Genomic DNA, 23,118 nt, shown 5'->3' with positions numbered 1-23,118 from the left:
GTATAAAACATGGTAAATTATGTAATTTAAACAACTATGTAACCATATACTATGTTTAATACAATACATTGTTCATACATATAGAGGATGTCTCAAAATTATGTTACTTCCGGGAGATGCGGGATTCCTGAAGTCATTTGAAGCAATTTTTTCCTTAGCGAAAATTCAATCCGCGCCTTTGTTTACGAGTTATTAACGAAAAACAGTGACCAATAAGAGGCGAGCTCGGCTGGCTCGAGGTGGCCGAGCCAATGAGCGGAACTGGGCTTCGGCCACTCATTGGCTCGCGTCAGCCGAGCTCGCTTCTCATTGGTCGGTGTTTTTCATTAATAACTCGTAAACAAAGCCGCGGATTGCATTTTCGCTAAGGAAAAAGTTACTTCAAATGACCTCAGGAACCCCTCATTTCCCAGAAGTAACATAATTTTCTAACGCTTTATATACATTGTTCAGTATAATACATTGTCCGTAAACATTAATTGTCTAGTATAATACATTGTTCAATCACGTACAATGTTTAATAAAATATGTTGCTTGTTCATATAATTTATTCAGTATAGTATGTTGTTTGTTCATATAATTTGTGTACCATAATATGTTGTTTGTTCATACAATTTGTCCAATATAATATGTTGTTTGTTCATATAATTTGTTTAGTATAATATGTTGTTTGTTCATACAATTTGTTTAGTATAATATGTTGTTCGTTCATACAATTTGTTTAGTATAATATGTTGTTTGTTCATACAATTTGTTTAGTATAATATGTTCTTTGTTCATATAATTTGTTTATTATTATACGTAGTTCATTCGTATAATATGTTCATTATAATATATACCGTTCATATACTAAACAATATATAAAACTTCAACTTTCAACATATTTACCACTAACAGAAAAACTGTTAAAAAAATCTCAGAACTAAATTTGTCTTTTTAAACTGTCCAAAACTAAAAGGGAAACGGTGAAAAATGATCGTCAAGTTATTATTATTATTATTATTCAGTGCGCTAAAATCAAACATTACGGCAATATTAAATTCTGTCAAAAACTGTGAAGAATTATTGCAGCAGCTTTGCATACGGTATAATTAAATCGGATAAAACAAATTTCCGTGCTCCCTCAATTAATTGGAAGACGTGGCTCTTGAAGAATGGTTTCGCGGGCGAATCACGATAGTATACCTAAATGAAATGAAGAACAGAGTGTGCAGGAAACGATGGAAATTTTTAGGAAGTGGTTTTAATGAGAAAACCGCATGGCCGGCGGAAGATGACAGCCATTGTTGTGGCCCGCGCGAATCAAGAGAGAACCGTCATTGGTCCGGCTGGTTTAATAGAGGGAGCTCCCCGCCGGAAACCGAAAGATCAAAGTTTGATTCTCTGAAATCTACGGGGGGCTAAGTTAATTAACCTACATTCTTTCGGGCTCGCGTTATCTCGGTTTATTGTAGAATATATATATTTGAAACCGTTAATTAAACAATTTTCATCTTCATTTCGAACGAAATGATTTCATTTATTACATCATTAAGCTGAAATTGAGAGGCATAATCGCAATTAATAGTCCGCTACAAACGAATGATTTCGATGGAAATCAGATTTTCGCAGAGGGCGTACGAGGGTCAAAATTATTTTGCTGGATCATATATTTTTTACTGCAGTTTACAATTTTTAATGAAATGTTGCTAATAGTCGTATGGTAATTGCAAAGATGTACACTTTAAGGATTTTGTTTAATAATAATATTTTGTCAAATATTATTGGAATTGTTTTCAAATTTTTAACACAAGAAGCGATTTTTTTAATTCGAGTTTCGAGTTACTTTTCTACAATGTAGCAATAAAAAGCTGTATTTAATACAGCCAATCGCTCTGACATCTTTTATCATTTCGTTATGAAAAAAATTGAAAATAAAGCCAGAAGTTATATTAATGTCATTGTAAAAATCCGAAATTTTTCTCACACATTATTTATCATTAAAAAAACTCCGAAAACATAGAACATTTGTAGACAGTCGAAGTGAACTACCCTTTAAATCAACCAAAAAAAAACTCCTTAACTATTGATTTTTAACCATGAGTGGCTTAGTACTTTTTTGTAAAGAATTGCGAGCTGTATCGACCAGTGCATTCGAAAATATACGATTTCGTTGAAAGGAATACTTGACCTTCATACGTCCTCTATGGCGACTTCACATAGAAACAGGTACTTAGATCAAATTATGTGCTCCTCGAAACCGCGCAATTTTTGTTCGAAACATTTTTCCATATTGGCGATAGCTAAGGATAAGAAATAATAACTAAAGATATTATATCACGAATAATAATTAAAGAAATTAATTCACAAATAATAGTGAAATAAATAAATTCATAAATATAAATTAAATACACATTTATTCACGAATAATAATTAAAGAAATTAATTCACAAATAATAATGAAATAAATAAATTCATAAATATAAATTAAATACATTTATTCACGAATAATAATTAAAGCAATTAATTCACAAATAATAATGAAATAAATAAATTCATAAATATAAATTAAATACATTTATTCACGAATAATAATTAAAGAAATTAATTCACAAATAATAATGAAATAAATAAATTCATAAATATAAATTAAATACATTTATTCACGAATAATAATTAAAGAAATTAATTCACAAATAATAATGAAATAAATAAATTCATAAATATAAATTAAATACATTTATTCACGAATAATAATTAAAGCAATTAATTCACAAATAATAATGAAATAAATAAATTCATAAATATAAATTAAATACATTTATTCACGAATAATAATTAAAGAAATTAATTCACAAATAATAATGAAATAAATAAATTCATAAATATAAATTAAATACATTTATTCACGAATAATAATTAAAGCAATTAATTCACAAATAATAATGAAATAAATAAATTCATAAATATAAATTAAATACATTTATTCACGAATAATAATTAAAGAAATTAATTCACAAATAATAACGAAACAAATTAATCCATGATTATAAATTAAATTAATAAATTCACAAATAATAATTAAATAAATTAATTCATTCATTCATTAAGTAATAATGAAATAAGTTAATACACAAATATAGATGACAATAATTAATTCACAAATAATAATTAAATAAAACGATTAATAAATCGATGAAACCATCTTTTTGCAATCATCAATGAATATACATCAACAATAATATACAGTGAACTACTTTAATTGTATCGACCGTTGAATAAGAATTTTTTATTTCTGAGGTTGCGAATGATCTTATCGAGTTTCTAATAGTAATTTTTCGATTTAGGAGGACGAAATAGGTATCTCCATGAAGAATTCCGTTATCTGTGTACCGACTGTTCGCTGGTACGCATATAACAATATTCGATGAAGCAATTATCGTGCTATATCTAATCGGTTAATGGTATAATCGATGCCATAAGTTCTAAGTCGAGCAGCGAGATAGTAATCGAGTGATCGATATTTGAGTACGAAATGGTGCTCATTTTGAACGTCGGACGGGTGGTCAAAACTCTAGTTAGATATGTAGGCCAGCAATAAAATGTTAGCAAGAGAACACGAGTATTGAAAATCTCTACCGTTATTGAACGGTACCTATTGTTGTGCAAATAAAAACAAAACCGTCCACGTATTTGGTAACAGTGCATATTTAAAATTTACGATAACTTATTTGATTTATTGTAAACATTCTATAATATTTAGTACTTTATTTTCCATTTTATTTCTTATTCTGTATTTTACTATGTCGTACGCAATTATTTCCATTCAACGACATTTCTGTTTTCATATATTTTTACATATTCAATATTATTATTTTTTAACGATTTTAAATTAAAAAATTTAGAATAGAGTATATTTCTTAATTTACCGTAATCTCAATTCAATCATATTTTTCAATAAATCAGAATATGTACTACATACGGAATATATATAATATTTATATTATTATTTATTATTATTTATATAATAATATCACTTTGTGATAAATGTAATATTCTGTAATGTAATTTTTAAAAAAATCTATGACAAACGTTGGGAGACGTTCCAAAGTGTAAATATAATTATACTTACATGTGTAATATTATTCTGCAAATATAATTACTCTTATACGGAATATTATTAATGGAGTTATACGATAATATATACTGTATAATATCATTGCATTATAATATTGTATTATAGTAGATATATCACATTACACATATAGGTATAATATATTTATAGTAATGATATCACTTTGTAATAAATATAATGTTCTGTATTGAAAATATAAAAACAATTACACGTACATGTGATATTATTTTATAAGTAGGATTATTATTCATTATTATTAATGGAGTTATACAATAATACATACTATATAGTTTAAACTGTACTATAATATAGCATTATGGTAACTACATCTCATTACATATAGGTATAATATATTTATTATAATAATATCAGTAATAAATATAATGTTCTGTATTGAAAATATAAAAACAATTATGCGTACATGGAACATTATTTTATAAATATGATTATTCTTATACGGAATATTAGTAATGGCGTCATTACGAAATAATATCATTTTGAGAATATAATTATTCTTATGTCTACATACGTAACATTATTAATGTCGTTATACCTGTTGCAAAGTCGTTTTATTCTCCGAAAATAATTATTCCTTCGCAGTTGCATTATCAATTGCGTTGCATCAATCACAAAGTGGCATTATTTCACGAAAATAATCATTAACGACGTGTACATTTTCGCAGTCACTAGCGGCTTCACGAGAACAATTTCTTTCCTCGTCGTCGCTTTCCAGACAAGATGCTTCCGCGCCGCGATATTTTCTTTCACACGCCCGGCAAAAAAGAAGTGTTGATTATTTGGTTAGCAGCTGGGAAGTTGCCACTTCCAGTCAGCTGATTGAATATCCCCCGCCGGCGGAGATGGAAGTCGCTGCAGTTTGGAATTCGATCGATATATAACTGCACAATTATATTTTCTCTCACGGGGAAAAACAGCCGATAAACCTGGCCGGGGCCGCCTTTTCCCTTCCTGCCGGCTTTAATAAGATTCCCAGCGATTAATCAGAATCTTTCCTCCTTAGCTCGGCCCTGTATTTGATCGAGGACGGGGCGAATGCCTTCTGACAAGCTTGCATCATCGGTGTTTCCACTGTTTCGATCAATCAATTTCGGGGCCCGCGCCAGTAATTAGCGCGTCCCATTATTTAATTATCCGCCCACTGATCGACCGTCGAAGATTATTGATTTCGCCGAAAAATTCCGAGCTGTTTACCCTCCCGCCGAATATCGCGTTTATTAATGCAGAAACCCTCGCTAAATGTCAGGGTGATCATTGTAAAATTGTCGCTAAATATCACGTTTATTAATTGAAAACTGTCACTGAACATTTGTTTAAGATGTGACAAACCTTTTGAACGTGTTTAAGTAATTTTTTCATTCAGAAAGACACCGACGAAGATATTTTATTGAACGTTCGAATTCAAGAATTATAAATTAATTCATCAAGACTTATGGAATAATATCCACGCGTATTTATTCATAACTGTCACCAAATATTTTTTTTTAACATTATAAACGTTCAAATATGTTTAAATAATTTTTTAATTTAAAGGGGCACCGTCGAAGATGTTTTATTGATCGTTTAAATTCAAAAATTATAAATTAATTCATCATGATTTATGGAATAATATTCACGTTTATTTATTCATAACTGTCACCAAATACCTTTTTTGAACATTGCGAATGTTCAAACATGTTTAAATATTTTTTTAATTTGAAGTGACACCGTCGAATTGATCGTTCAAACTCAAAAATTTCGCTAAAAGTCGCCAAAACGTTTGTTAACTCGGAAAGATCTACTACATTTATCGCCATTAAATATTGAACAGTTCAATGTCGTTTGAAGATCGAACCATAACGAACAGTTGAATGTGTTCACAAAGAATGAGATGTTTAGAAAAATTTTTGTTTTGCCTGATCTCCACGTCTCGAAACCATTTGTATATCGCACAGGAATCGTTCCTCGTGCTGTTACAGGTAGAGAAGATAATTAGGTCACCTGCTTCAAGAGGAACACTCTGTATAATTACCAGATTGCGGGTCTTTATGCTAAATAAAAATTGTCCGCACCGATTGTGAAGAGCAGGAATCGAATAGGAACTTCCTCTCCTTTCTGGAACAATTTTTATCTAAATTTTTAGTTTTTATTTCACCGTTCAAGTAGGCTGCCAATGTATTATTGACATTTTTTAATGTGACAACCATTTTCAAATTGTTTCGTTGATCAGAAGATCCTTGATTACAAAATTATTCTAAAAATTACGTCGATTTTAGGTAATATTACATATAAAACAAAGAACTGCTCATATTTTAGTAACCATTCAAAATTTGTGCAATTAATTTCTGCTATAATTGGCATATTATATATATTGTATACTATCATGTAGTATATTATATTCAAAGTACATTACACAATTTAGTGTATGTACTATACATACAGTATACTATTATATAGGATATTATATTGTAATGTATTAAATATATAGCATACTAGATTATAGAAAATTTTAATATAGTACAATACACCATAGCATAACATTATATACGTGTATAAAATATAGTATGGTATAGTGCAATATTGTACACACATTATAAATATATACTGTGTAATAGAGTATTATAATGTAGCATATTAAATATAGTATACTATAAAATAAAGAATATTATAATATAGTACTATAGTATAGTACTATATAGTACTATAATATAGTACGATGGTAATATAGTGTAGTAGTATACAGCATATTACAGTACAATATGTTGCATATAGTATGATGCAATATATTGTATAATATTATCATATATTACAGTACAATATTGCAAATTAAATATAGTATATTAATATAGTATATTATAATAAAGAATATTAAAATGTGGTACACAGTTGAATATAGTATTATGTATTATTCATATAAGTATACTATAATATGGAATATTATAATGTAATATATTCTATGTGTACTTATTGTATATTACAATATAGTATGGCGTATATAGAGTGTACTTTAATATAGAATATTATAATGTAGCACATCAAATATAGTGTACTATAATATAGATAATAAAATGGTATATTCTACGTGTACTTATTGTATATTACAATATAGTACGGTGTATATGTAATAGACTGTACTACAGTAATATTATAATATAGTATATTATAGTATAGTATATTATAATATAGAATATTAAATATATAGTAAATTATATGACGTATATAGAGTGTACTTTAATATAGAATATTATAATGTAGTATATTCTATGTGTACTTATTGTATACTACAATATAGTATGGCGTATAAAGAGTGTACTATAATATAGAATATTATAATGTAGCATATCAAATATAGTGTACTATATTATAGATCATAATATGGTATATTCTACGTGTACTTATTTTATATTACAATATAGTACGCTGTATATGTATAGACTGTACTACAGTAATATTATAATATAGTATATTGTAGTATAGTATATTATAATATAGAATGATATGGTATATTATAATAAAATATATTACGCTATAATTAAAAATCATCAGTGTGTCTCTAAAATTACAAAAATAAAATGCAAATATTTAAAACCTACAACAACAAAGGTTTTCATGTATCAAAAAAAATAAAAAGTCGCAAAATTGCATATTGCTAACCGAACAGGAACCTAACACAAAATAATACAGAACTGGAACACCCGTCAGAAGAGCTTCGACAGCAATTTCTTTTTGCACCGTCGTCGACTCCCAAAATTCCGCAAGGACGTCGTTCCACCTCGTTATCATCATCCCTTATCTCGTGGCTCGCCCTTCGGCATTTCGTGGCCGATTCTACGTGAACGGTGGACCGGAAACGTCGCGGACGTCGCTGGTCGCATGTCTTATCGTCGTCGGCAGTTGTCACATCCGCTCCAGGATTTTTTCCCGTCCGCGTGTAGATCATCGCGACGTCGGAGTCGGGTCGCGGTCGTTCGGTGGTAAGGTTAAACAAGCTTCCGTGACATGTGTCGCCGCGGTCCTCTCTCTGTGGGCAGACGATGCGAAACGAAAGAGAGATAATGAAAATGGAACGTGGAAGAGGGGCCGGGCCGGTCTACACAATTCCTCTGGCTCGCGCGGCGCCGGCTGACCTGTCGGAAATTTCTGGGAACGGCCGGTCTTGATCATCTTAACCCTGCGACGGATTTCTGGCTTCCGGAATTAGCTGACGTGATCTCCGTTTCGCGAATCAGTGATTTCACCGTTCGCTATTCCCACGCGAAATTTTCGGAGCTTTCCGATTATACGGGGTGGGACCTTTTTTAACTCGTTCACCTGAATTTTTCTTGTGACCAACATGTTTTATGAATAAATGTTTCGAGCTAAAGTTGTTTGGCACGAAGTGGAGCGTACGCGGCAACAATTAATTTTCTACTATTTTCCTTTTGACGTAAATATGATGACAAAATGTGGAATCTTTACACACGTATCGCTCGTATTGCTCGATTGACTATTGCTTAACTAGTTAGTTGTGGCGCCTCCATTTCAGAGCGTACACCTATATGTGTCGCAAGAATCAAGCGATGACGAGTATACTCGTCAAATACCAAATAAGTATCGCTGTTAAAATAGTGGATTAAAAAGACGGTTTTGTTTTATAAAATTAACAATTTCATTACTGTTTAACTATTAACTATTAATTATTTTATTATTTTATTCATTTTTATATTATAATATATATATGTTATAATATAAAAATGAATAAAATAATAAAATAATTAATACATATATATAATAATATATTAAAAAATAAATAAAATAAAATAAAAAATATATAATAAAATATATTAAAATTAGTTATTATTATATATATATTTTTATATTACAACATATATATATATATATATATATATATATATATATATATGTTGTAATATAGAAATGAATAAAATAATAAAATAATTAATAGTTAATAGTTAAACAGTAATGAAATTGTTAATATATTATATATTATAATAATAATAATAATAATAATATATATATATATATATATATATATATATATATATATATATATATATATATAACATAATATTATAATATAATAATAAAATAATAATATATATATGTTATATAGCATATACAGAGTGTCTCAAAATTATGGTGTTTCCGGGAAATGAGGGGTTCTTCAGGTCGAATAAAGGTAAAATGTAAAACTTAGGAATATTGTTTTAACTGGCAGCAGATCTATGTGCAAAATAAAAATTGCACGTATTCATCGTAGGAAACCAATACTAAAAGCAAATATCTTTCTTTGTTTAATAGTTATAGCACATTTGAAATAGTATACATCTAGGGTGGTCCACGCAATTGTTTCAGGTTATAACTCCGTTATTAATGCATTTACGAAAAAATGCCAAAGAAAGAAGATAAATGGCTCGAAATGCACTACATCCACAGGCGCTTAGATCATTTTTAAGTGCAACTAATTGCATTTCTTTAAATGGAAATGCATAATGTTTATTATTGCGCAGATCGATTCCTCTGCTAATTCTACGAAAAAAATATGAAAACATCATGGCAAAAAAATTATCAGTTCTCGATATACAATATTTCCAAAAAAATGTCTTTATTGAAGAGCACGCTCCAAGAGGATGTTTCAAGAGGATGCTTCCTCATTACATTGTAATGGATTGTTATGACATTCTTTATCACAAATGCATTTTGCAATATAAAAATAATGTTGCACGCCTTCTGAAAATATTGTTTCAGTACAATTTACGGTTAAAAAAATGAGAAGATGTTTTAAAATTTTTAATTCTGTTAAACTGATGCAATTGATACGAGTGAAGCTATTTATGATAATCTTCGTTAAATCTGTAACATTCGTGGCTACGAAAATAGTCATTTATTAAAACCGTTGCCGCTGCTCCGTCGAATGCTCCTCAATTATGGACGAATTTTCTACTAAATATTTGAAATATTTTCGAGGCGAATGGAACTTTCCATCTTCTGTCCATAATTCATGCGAAGGGGTGTAACTTTGCTGTCCATTGCTCTCTGATATATGGAAGTTTCGGAACGATAAGGAGTTTTCCGAAGATCCTGGAGTCTTTGTTCCGGCCGTCGGTAGTAATCGAAAATCTTTGAAATGTTTACCAACGCAATAACGCTGTTGAATTTCTAAAAATAGTATTTCAATTGCCGACGAATGAAATTGAAAGACCGTGAAATCTCGAGTGAGAAATTACTGATATTTAATCTGCTGTAACTTCGTGGAAAAAAGAAGCAGGAAAGTCTACCTGGATTTCATTTAAAGACTGAATCCTCTGCTTTAAACGTTTCTGAACTTTTTTTCTGGGAAGATTTTTTCTGCACTGAGAAAATAAGTATTTTTTCCACTGATCGATTAAAATTGTTGTTGCTTGCTCAACACAAATTGTATAACAATGAACCTATGCTCTCCTTAAATGGCAAAGCCTGCATTTTCAAGGCAGCCAATTTGTGTTATTTTAAACAAATCTTTTGCAATAAAAAGCGACCGTCAAAGTCGAAAATTTATCTGAATTTTTATTCTTTGAAATTTTTAAACTTTTGCAATATTGTGGAAAAGCACTGTATAGCAATTAATCTAAGCTTATTTTGAAGAATAATAAGTTTAGTTTAGTTTTGTTTCATTCTCAAATTATTATATTTTTTCCTGATATCTTTGCCACAGTGATTTGAATGAAAAATGAAGGTCGCTTCTTGTGTTAGCACTTTCACATCTGAACTTCGTTACGAAGTTTAGCAAATCTAATCTCTAGCAACTTTGTTGAGAAAACTTTGGATAATGATCTACCTTGACTCGTTTTGAATAGCGAACTGTGTAGTTTTCCCACAGCAGCATTATCTTTTTCTGACTACACGTTTGCTGCAAAAAGACACTAGACGAAGAAACGAAGATCCATCGTTTTGTCTGAAGTTTTATACACGAACTTCTTTTACAGATTCTTGAAAATTTAACTTACTGTGATGTTATCAAAAAATAGTGTATAGTTATCGAAAGAGCGAATAATAGTGTATAGTTATTGAAAAAGCGAGTCTTCGACTTCAAAAAAATCCTAAATTGTTTTGGTTGAGATTTTATTACATTCGGAGAAAATGCCATTTAAAGCACGTCCTCTTTTTGAAATAATTACAAATTCAAATGGCTCCATAAAGTTCAGCAAATTGAATCGATTGCAACTTTATAAAAGACAGTTGAAAAACAGTCTACATTGTTTCAATTGAACGTGTGAATTTTCTACATTCAAAATCCCTAAGTGTCTTTCATTAACATTCTATTACGTTCGAAGAAAATTATCCTATAAAGAATATTCTCTTCTTAAAATTTTTCGAATCTGAAACATATCGAAGTGTACAAGATCGAACCCTTTGCAACTTTGTGAAAAATTAAAGAAAATCGTCTACTTAGGTTCCGTTTAAAGAGCAAAATTTATACCTTTTAAATTATTTTATAAAGAATTTCCTTTCGAAAAAAAGGAAACTTTCAGTTCATCGAACTGAATTCCTTGCAACTTCGTGAGAAATGAACGAAGAACAGTCTACATCGTCTAATTTCCAAGCACGAGTTTTCTACTTTCCAAACCGTCGAATTATTTCTTGTACGATGCTTCCATACCAGTGAGCAATAAGAAACGCAAAAACAAATGTCTGTTGTAACAGACTCCAATGTCTCTAAAAATTTTAACGAATTCTATTTCCGATTGAAATCACCATGGACTCAAAAATTGAAATGTTCTCTTCGCAACGTCGTCGCCACGAAATTTCATGCATGACATTTGGCTGCCATTTTATCAGTTTTCGAACGAAGAGAAGTACGTCGCCTACGTTCGAGTAAATAAATACCATTGAATCGACTCGATCTTAAAACAGGATTTCTTAACGGATTCCCACTGATTACAGAGAGACTGAGAGTCTGCGACTATCTTGCGTTCGATAGAGCCGATCGCCCAAAGGCTTGTCAGTTCAGTCGCGTACCGATTGTGAGCCGAATCAGTCGGGTTTTAGAACCCCGAAACCGATTCAATCGCGTTTCAGATAGCTCGTCCTCAGTTGCATTTCAAACAAACTATTATGCTAACAACTCGCTGTGTCCGCTCGCTACGTTTTAATTAAATGTCGGCCTTGCGGATATTCTGCCGGAAACTATTCGGCGCGTCCACACCAATATACCGACGGCGTGCACGGAAGAATTTGGCAAGCCATCTTCCGGTGAACAGTCGCGCAAAAAAATGTCGAAAACACTCCTATGGGCGAGCATTGAAAGAGCATCGCTCGATGAATTCAATTTCTGAGTAAACGATACATTTGCTGTGTATGCTTAATCGTGTATATACTATAGCTATATAGTAATAAATAATAAATGAACGAATAAAATTATACGATTATGTTTCTTGTTTTACAGAAACTTTACTTTAAATAGCATGGAGTAATTTTTCTTTCCGTGACGAGTATACTCGTTGTTAAAGAGAGAGAGAAAGTTGTTATCTTTTCATGACGAATATGCACGTCATTGAACAAAACACTGCAGTTTTTCATGGCGTGTATATTCGTCGTTACATAAAATTGTCAGTATTTCATGACGTATATACTCGCGTCGTCAGACAAAGTTGTCAGTATTTCATGATGCCTATATTCGTTGTTAAACAGAATTGTCACCTGTTCGCGATGTCTCAAAATGGTCAGCTTTTCATGACGGATATACTCGTCATTAGAAAAGAACCGTCAGCTTCTCATGACGAGTATGTTCGTCATCGAACAAAACGCTGCAGTTTTTCATAGCGTATATATTCATCGTTACATAAAATTGTCAATATTTCATGACGTATATACTCGTCGTCAGACAAAGTTCTGAGCACTTCATGATATATATACTCATTATTAAACAAAATTTCCAGCTATTCGCAGCGACTTAAAATGGTCAGACTCAATGGTCAGACGACTCAAAATGGTCAGCTTTTATGACGAGTATACTCGTCATTACATAAAGTTGTTAACTTTTCATGACGATTTTACTCGTCATTACATAAAGTTGTTAGCTTTTCATGACGAGTTTACTCGTAATTTCATAAAGTTATTAACTTTTTATGACGAGTGTACTCGTCACTATATATAGTAGGCAGTTTGATATAACAAGTATCATCTTCTCATGACGGCTATACTCGTCATTATACAAAACTGCCACGATTTCATGACGAGTAAACTCGTCATTACAAAAAAAAAACATCGTCTTGTGAAAAGTATATCAGCCGTCAGAAAAAGTTGTGAGCATTTTATGACGTATATACTCGCGTCTAACAAATCTGTCAGCTTTCTGTGACGAGTATACTCGTCATTGTATAAAGTTGTCAGCTTCTCGTGGGACGTATATTCTCGACACTAAATAAAACATTTTCACCTTGTCATGACGAGTATACTCGTCGATGAACGAAACATCGTCGCGTTTACATGACCAGTGTACTCGTAGTAAACATCGAAAGGGTTAGCCAGTAGGTGAATAAAATAGATAATGAATATTGATGCTAATATAATATTGAGAAAATAAAAATTGCGCAAAAATGTTGCGCAGAAGCAGGAATAGAATTCTCGAAGCGTGACAAATGGCACTAAACGAACGAGACAAGCGTAAACGAGCCATCGAATTAGTTGGCGGTCACATTTTTGAGGTTCCCCGAGAGATACGGACTGTGGCTCGTCCCGTAAACAAGATTCGAGATCTCCGAACAATTCCTGCGTTTCCTGCATTCGTTTGGTTCGCTCTTTTGTTCCGTTTCGCGAAAACCACATAATCTGCGACTGAAATCTTTGTTTCCGTTTCGGTATTGTGAACAGTTTTTTGCCAGTCGAATATCAGACTGACAAAACCACCGATTTTCTAGTCTGAAAATTTATTAAAAAATTTCAAGATTTTATTCATACATTTCTAAAGTCATTCTTGTGAAATTCAAGCATATATCCGTATCGTTATTTTTATTATTATTAAACTGTGAACTTTAATGCAGAGTAAAAATTATGTTTATTAATTACGAGATAGAGAAGCTACATATACATATGTAGCGTTAATTAAAATGTTTATAGATATTTATTTGGTAAAGGGCTTGTGTGATTTTAAGTAAAATGTATGTTTTAAACACAACTTATGATAATTTATGTAGCAATTCAGTAGGTGAAGTTTGTAAAAATAAATTGCAGCCTGAAAGAATTTAATATTTAAGATATGTATAAGATATATATAAGATCTTCAATTTATTAAAATTACTACAAGAGTTGAGGAAATTTTTGTTTGGCTTCTGTCTGTTGCAAGTGATGCAAACAATTAAAATTTTGCATATAGATTCGTAGATAATATAATAACATATAATAATATGATATAATAAAATAATACAAATTTACAATGAAGTATGTAACAATATAATAATATATAATTATGTAGTAATAATACACTAATAATAATAATATATAATATATTATTATATTTATATACATATATATTATTTACATACATATACTATAATAATATATAATTATGTTGCAATAATATAATAAAATATATTGTAATATGATAATACAATATAATAAAGTATGTAATAACATAATAATAAGACGTAATAAAATAATTTAAAAATATCTAATAACATAATGATATATAATTATTCAGCACGGGTGTAATATAATTCGATAATAAAAATAAATAATAATAGAATAGAACATAATACAATATTCGTATTATTTGGTAAATGTATCGATTAAACATATGCACATTCTACCACGAAACGACCAGAGTTAAAAAATCAGTGGCCATGATCGAATTTCATGAACATGCAATCCAGAAATCAAATTTCTCCTAACGAGCACAAAATCTTCGTACTGCATACTATGTTATCATTTCATTTGAATGTAACGTAACGCGATAGGAAAATGAAATTAAAAATGGAGGGCTTCGAGAGTATCGTCGAACATGTAAATGCACATATACAATAACATAATCTGCATACTAATTCACCCCGCATAGTTACGTTCATAAATAATGCATCTCCATTTACGCATTGAATTATTCCTGAGTAAGAATTCACATTTCTCATTTGTTACCAAAGATTTTCTTGTTACACGGTTTCGTCCGCTGAAAAATACTTTCAGCGATGCACATTGTTCTTCGCGTAACGTATTCATGCAACCTTCGCGCTGCTTACTTCGTCCGGAGTATTACACGATTACAATTTGAATATTAGAAATTTCACTATTAGATTATTCTCTTCGTTATGCTCGTCATTGAACAAAATACTGTGAGCTATTCATGGCGTGTATATTCGACTGTATATTAGAAATTTCATTGTTAGTTTGATTTGATTTATTCTTTGTTGTTGTCGATATAAAAATTTATCTATATTTATAATATATTTATATATAACTATTAATTATATATATTAAATAATTAATAATATATATTATAATATATTTATAATTTTTATTTTATTTATATATATAATATTTATTCATTATATTGTAGCAATATATATAATATTTTTTATTATAAATTAATAATATATTTATATATATGTATTCGTACATTTATATATATTTGTTTATCTATATTCATATGTATATTTAGATTCAGACTGAAAGAAGAGATTAACAGTTAGATAAATAATTAATCAAATCTTTACATCTTTTTGTGATGCAATAATTTTTGGTACAATCTTTATGCAATTTTTGTAACAGCAGCTAAAAATACTGCAAATTTCATGTTCTGACTATTCAAATTCGTTCTCATGCAATTTTTATACCATTGATGTATTATACAATAATTGAACGTATTATAAATAGCAAAATATAACCTGTGAATGAATAATGTAATGTGTGTGAATTAGATTTGACATATTTTTCAGTTTCTTTAAAACAAGAATCTGGATATTGATATGCAATGTACGGTGCAATAGTAGCAGATGCGATTTTAATGCAATTTGTGTAATATTGATTTATTCGAATATATTATAAATAGCAATATATAATCTTTCAATATTGTAAATTTAATTTTTAGCTTATATTTTAATAAAATTCAGCATATTTTTCCATAAAATGCAGAAATATCACATGCTCAGAAAATAGTTCGTACTTTGATTAGACTGTGGATTTCTTTCGCAAGATAACGGAAAAAATTCGCGAAATTCCGGAAAAGTAGGAAATTATTAATATAAATAACGAGAAATTATAAATTCAATGTTTACTATTTAATATATGTATTATTTTAATTCTCTTTATTAGATGGTATATAACAATTTACATAAATAATATATTTATTTGATGAACTTTGCTCGAGATTTCTCTAATAACTTTTTCAATTGTGTTAGATCATAATTTAAACAACAATTTACAATTTTATATTATTTTACTTAAAGTATAACTGTTATATTAATTATTAAAAAAAATTTATTTGTAAACAATTTTATTCAAGAAATGAGACGTCTTACTAATATTTATTATATTTAGTGTTTAGAAAGTAAGAATATTCTGTTTAAATTATTGAATAAAGTTATTAACAGAAGATATAACATATTTCATGATAGTCGAATAAAAAACTACGGGAAAAGTCAACCAAAAATGTTATTACTTTTAAACAATGAAGCTGCTTTCTTCTATTTCTTAATCGAACGCCATAAACATCGAAGTTCTCGAATGCTTTTCGCGAATTTTCGCACAACAAGCAGCAAAAACTGTTCACGATACCTGCTCCGAGGATCTAATTGAAAGTTCCACTGTGAAAAGCAGAATCTGAAGGACGTTGAAAAAGTGGAGAAAGTCAGGCGTTCTCTGACAAATGCGTTTCCTCGAGGAAAAGTACGAATTAAAACGTTCGTGACAGAAAGCGCGGTCTCGTTTAGTCGGCATCTAATGATTTTAATGACGTCAAAAAGAATCCGACAATCGAGCACGAACATCGCGCATGAAATCGTGTCTGTCGTGAAGCATGATACGCATATGGCATGCCACAGTGTAACTCGCGCAAGAAGCGTCGATTCGAATCACGCCTGCCGACGAGATTACACGTAATCTATAACACTTTTCCTATTCATTATTTTAATGGAAAAGCAATTTCGTTAATACTCGTAATTGTTCGATGCGCAATCAATAAGTCGTCATACAATACGCGCCGACTGTTTCTTCCTCGAATATAATTCCGCGATTGTCCACGCTTAATTGGCCGCGATGATGAAAATACGGATAATTTGGTTTGTTATAAATGCGATTTTATAACGAGACAAAATTTGGGGAAATTCGAGTTCGAAATTGATTGGCCATTTATTTCGACGTTCCGTCATTTGGCGACGACCGTCGTGCAATTTGCATTTGCATCGCAGCGGTCTGTGACGTCCAATGAACAAAATAGTACAGTTGTTTTAGTATATTGTGTTACGAGCACGGAAACATGATTAAATAATTGCTAAAGCAATGTCTGAGGTGTCATAATTTTTCGGATATTTTTGTTGCATACAGGGTGTCCCAAAAGTCACTCGCAATCGAGAAATGAGATCGTTTGAGATAACTACAGTAATTTCTCCCGGAAATACCAAATTTCGGGTTGCTGTTAATTTCCCTGTCCTAGTCCTACACCTATGTAACTTATTGCTACGTCGATACTAATGGTTGACGGAGTCGGCCAAGCGAGTGATGCGGCACGCGACGTGAATTCTTGAAAGACAACATAAAATAGTCTGTTTGGTTGTGAATCAGATAAGAAATACCGCGGAGCTACAAAGTACAGTAAATTCTCCCTAATTCGCGCTCAGATTGTGCAAAAAAATGGACAATTTGGGGAAAGGAGATACGATTATTTCAGCCATGCGACTCGTTTTTATAGTTGCCGATGGTCAATAGCTATAAAAACGAGCCGCGAGGCTCGAATAATCGTATCTTTTCTTCCCAAATTGTCCATATTTTTGCGCAATCTGAACTTGAATTGGGGAGAATTTACTGTACGTGGTAGATATTAGGTACGTGACCGTCGAATCGTATCATGGGGCCTCCGAATTGCCTTCGAATCGTGTCATGGAGTCTCCGAATTGCCTTCGAATCGTGTCATGGGGCCTTCGAATTGCCTTCGAATCGTGTCATGGAGTCTCCGAATTGCTTTTGAATCGTGTCATGGGGCCTCGAATTGCCTTCGAATCGTATCATAGGGCCTCCGAATTACCTTTGAATCGTATCATGGGGCCTCCGAATTGCCTTCGATTCGTGTCATGGGGCCTCCGAATTGCCTTCGAATCGTGTCATGGAGTCTCCGAATTGCCTTCGAATCGTGTCATGGGGCCTCGAATTGCCTTCTATTCGTATCGTGGGGCCTTGGAATTGCCTTCGAAGCGTGAGAAAAAATTCGAAATGAAAAAGTTAAGTCACCGTTTTTATTCTAATATCTAGGAAATAAACCTCGTCAATTTGTCTACAAAAGGTACAATATTTATATTGCGCAAAATTTTCTAAAAAAATTATAAAAAGCACACACTTTGCGTTGGAATATCCCCTTGAATCGAAGTTTCACTTGAAAATTCCAAAACCGCAGTTTCATTTGCAACAACACAGATAGGTAGAGGGGGGAATTAGGTGAATGTATACGGGCGACCTAGTTATGCGAGCTGCTTGTACCACGACGGAATCATGTGAACGGTGTTTCGCTAAATATGTTTGGCCGCATAACGCCTGATTATAACGACGCGTTGTTGCATTGTTTTCAGAATGCTCGGAAGATGATTGAATATTAACGGAGAAGGTGTCAGTGACTCTGTAAAGTTGCTGCCACCGTGAAACTACCGCCGGTGCGGGATGGAGCTGAACGGAACAGAACTCGGCCTGAACGGCACCGAAACTAATCGCACATCATCGCCTGTTTTCATCATTAGCACTCATTATATGACGCAATGGTGAGTACGAAAAATTTGTTTCACTTTTAAGTTCGTCATTTCGAGCCCTAGATTGAACTTTGCCAAGTGTTTCTTGTTCGACCGTTAACAGCTGTGCGGGCGTTTTTCGCATGGAATAAATCTGCAGATTCTGCCGAATACAATGATATACGCTGTTTCAGGAATGTAATTGTTTAAATGCGTTTAAACAATTTTTGAAGCGAGTGAGACATTATGTGGACGAGTTGCAAATTAAATCAAACTTTCGAGAAATAGAGTGTTTTGCGTGAGAACTATGAAAATATTTCTTAGATAGAAAGATTCTATGGACTTTCCTGAACACAATGGTATATCCTTTTTTTTAAGATTAAAGTTATTTAAATGCGTTAAAACAATTTTCGAAGCACGTGAGGCATTGTGAAAGTGAGATGCAGATTAGATGAAACCTTCAGTGATTAGAGTGTTTCGTACTTCGATTGTGGACACTATGAAGATATTTCTGGCATAGGATGATTCTATAAAGTCTTCTGAACACGATGATATATATATTGTTGAGATTATGACTATCTAAATGCGTTTAAACAATTTTTGAAGTGAGTGAGACACTGTGAGGAGTAGAATGTTTTGCGTTTCGACTGTGGAAACTATGAAAATGTTTCTTACACAGAAAGATTCTATGGACTCTCCCGAATACAATGGTATATACTTTTTTAAGATTATAACTATTTAAATGCGTTTAAACAATTTTAGAAGCACGCGAGGCACTGCGAGGATGAGACGTCAATTAGAGCAAATTTTTAGCGATCGCATTGTTTTACGTTTTCCAAATTTTTAGTTATTTCATTGTTTTACGATTATAAAGTCTCCCGAACCGAATGATATATACTTTTAAAAAATTATAATTATCTAGATGTGTATAAACAAATTATTGAAAGGTGACACTGACGGTGAGACGTGCTTATTAAATCCTTAATGATTAGACTATTTTACATTTTCACTATGGACGCTATCAAAATCATTCTTGCACAGAACGATTGTATCGACTCTCACGAACACAGTGATATGTACTTTTTCAAGATCATAATTATTTAAATGTGTTCACAAGCGATTTTTGTTTTAAGTATTTACCTGTGCGAATTATTTTGAGACACCCCGTATCCGGAATCTCATTGGTCGTTCTTTAATAAAAATTGCAGTCGAGTTACAAGCTTTCCGAGTTTCAAAAAAATTGTTCGCTTGTCACAGTTCTCAATAAGAGAAGGCGATCGTCGCCTATGCTCGTGCGTTTACAAACGTACGATTCAGTTAGGGCAAAGTAACCACCCGCATGTACTGGGTCACCCGCAGGTACACAAAACAACCCTCATTGAAGAGTATGGAAACTCCGCTTGTTGCATTCAAAGGGACGCGTCATAAAGTACATAAATCGAAAATACATAAAATCACAGTTGCAATATTATTGCTTAAACTTCTGCACTTGGTCGTTCTTTCTCAGGAGGCGCAAACGAGTCTGCGTATCTTCGTTCATTTATGGCAGGCGCAGATTTTTAAAACGCGATGAAACGTTTAGATTAATGGCTGGCCTTATAGCATTTTTATCTTGTCTTTGCGATGAATAATCTTTTAATCCTTTGTGCTCGAGCGGCGACTCCGAGGTGACGCTAGAAATTGCTACACTGTTTTCAAAAGAATTCTCACGTTATTAAATTCGTCTGTATTCGATAAATTGTCAAATATAAACATACACTTGTATAAGCATATTCAATTTTATATGCGCCAAATAAACACAGTCATACCAAATGGAAACACTGTAGGCTGAAACAAATGTCTTCATTTTGGAATTAGAATAGCCTCGTGCGCGAAGGGTTAACCCTCACAGGATCATAAGATTGCTAAGAGTAAATATTAGTATGTAACTGCTTATTTTAGTTTGTTTAGACGTAAAGTAAATAAAAATCATAAGAAAAATACATAATAATGTGTAGTTTAAGTAAATATAATAATTATTACTATAAGAAACAAAATACTAGTAGTTTATAAAATCTTCACTTATGGACCACAGGGAATTATTTTTTCCATAAAATTATTTGTCATTATTAGGCATTTGTTGTCATTTCTTCAAGTATACTTTATTATTACAGAAAATTATACTTACCGAATAACATAAAACATGTGAGAAAACACTAATATATTATTACACAACACAATAAACTGAAATAATAACAGAGCATAGTCCGCGAATGTTTTATCATTGGCGCCAATTGATTTGACAGCTCTTTTTTTTTCTAAACTTTCCCGTTTACGTAATTGCGTGCGGCATACGTTTTATTTTGACATTCTGTATGAAAAATGCAGATAAGGTTATAATTAAATACGACAGTCACCAATTTAAAAATGGGGAAAAATGTTTTTCTTAGTCGTGACAAAAATGTTACTATTTTGACAAAAATACTATCGAGTACGCTTAGGATCATTTATAATTTTATTTATCGATTTTTATGGAACATATTTTTCATGGCACTCCTTCTGGACGCGTTTTTCTATATTTCTGAATGAAACACACGAAAATTTCAATTAATTGTCAGAAGTCAGATACATAGTTGAATTAGTATATTTATACTCTGGCTTTCACACACAATATTTTATACAAACATTATCATAATTTGAAACGCCTCTCGCTTCTCTCACATCGTTCGAGTATTATTATACTAACTTCATGGAGATAACTTCACGCAAGTTGCGGGTAGATAATTTGAAAAAATTCTACGTGTGCAAGAGGTTAATAATTTATTAAATTATACTATATTAACATTAAACTTGCCCTATCGGTCAAAAAATGACTGATTTCACATTCTTTTAGTTTAGAATTATTGAAATTATAAAGATTCTTTTGTGGGAAAAATTGAATAAATTTCTTGGTTCAAGGATGTATTATAGCAAAATTGTTAACTAATTTTAATGCTGTATCCTATACATAGCTAATACTTAAACTAATATTATTATATTTATTTTCATTGTTATTGTTATTGCTATTATATTTATCTTCATTATTATTATTGTTTTTATTATCTTATTGAAGATTTTCCCCCGCTATAAAAACCAAAAAAAAAATTATTATTGTTATGACTATTATATTTATTTTCATTATTATTATTATTATTTTTATTTTGTTATTGTTATTATCATTATAATTATGTTCCTTACAGCTAAATATTTGAATAGACATATTACAATAACAAGTCCGGAAAGATATTTCCAACTTTCTAACATTAAATTACCACGCTGTCATGAGGAAGAGCTTCTACACCGTCTTCGTTGTTGACTTCAATTACACATCCACTGGCAAATAATCGAATTGATTTGTATCGCATCTTAAGAGGACCAAGTCTCTTCTACTCGGCAAGAATACATAATTAAGTTTTTTTTTTCGACGTCACGAAGAGCATAATGAAATCAATCCATTAAGTGGAACGCTTCAAAGTACTCGATATCAAATCAAACCACTTTCTGGTAATTCTTATGATTCCGCCTAAAAGTGACTTTCAATTACCAACGATTTCCGTGCGTCGATTTCGAATTTTAACGTCGACTTCGAAGCTGTTCTTCCAATACTCCTCAATTTTTTTGACAATATCCATTTTAATTCGGATTTGTTAACCTTGTAGATTAATTAATGGTACAGTAAGATTTAATTAATATTTCGAAACATTACGAATAATATTTGCCTCGATCATTATTCGTTAACTTGACAAACAGTTTCCGTTTCAATTAATATGTATGCCTCGGTTTCGAGGTATATTTTTATTCACTTTAAATATTACAAGTAATATTTGTTTAGATTAATATCTCTCAACTGTGCGAGCAATGTTCGTTGTAAATAATATTTTCCCATTTTCCTTTCGTTGTTTGCAAATATTTCCATGGATCGGTGTCGCCGTAGGAAGGTTCCGATTATTTATTCAGAGTGTGCACCATGACTAATGCGTTCTCGATATCGCTACCTCGAGTATTACATTTTATGTTGCGCCAGAAATTATTCTTCCCGTTTCTTGGACAGTTTTAAATTACTTTCTGTAATTTATAATGATTGCTGTA

At 31.4% G+C, this 23,118-nt stretch overlaps 1 protein-coding gene across 1 annotated transcript in view; it reads left to right on the top strand.

Annotated features, from left to right (window-relative positions):
• Positions 1–23,118, top strand: part of mAChR-B (muscarinic acetylcholine receptor) — a 124,252-nt gene that overhangs the window by 29,726 nt on the left and 71,408 nt on the right. Inside the window, exon 2 of the mRNA XM_033465142.2 lies at positions 18,859–19,044. Within this exon, the coding sequence (XP_033321033.2) occupies positions 18,947–19,044 (98 nt within the window). The 5' untranslated portion in view covers positions 18,859–18,946. The remainder of the gene's footprint in view (positions 1–18,858; positions 19,045–23,118) is intronic.

This window comes from Megalopta genalis, chromosome 5, assembly GCF_051020955.1.
Source record: "Megalopta genalis isolate 19385.01 chromosome 5, iyMegGena1_principal, whole genome shotgun sequence".
In the NCBI taxonomy this organism is placed as follows: domain Eukaryota; kingdom Metazoa; phylum Arthropoda; class Insecta; order Hymenoptera; family Halictidae; genus Megalopta; species Megalopta genalis.
The sequence above is the reverse complement of the archived record's forward strand: the minus strand, read 5'-3'. Positions and strand labels throughout refer to the sequence as shown.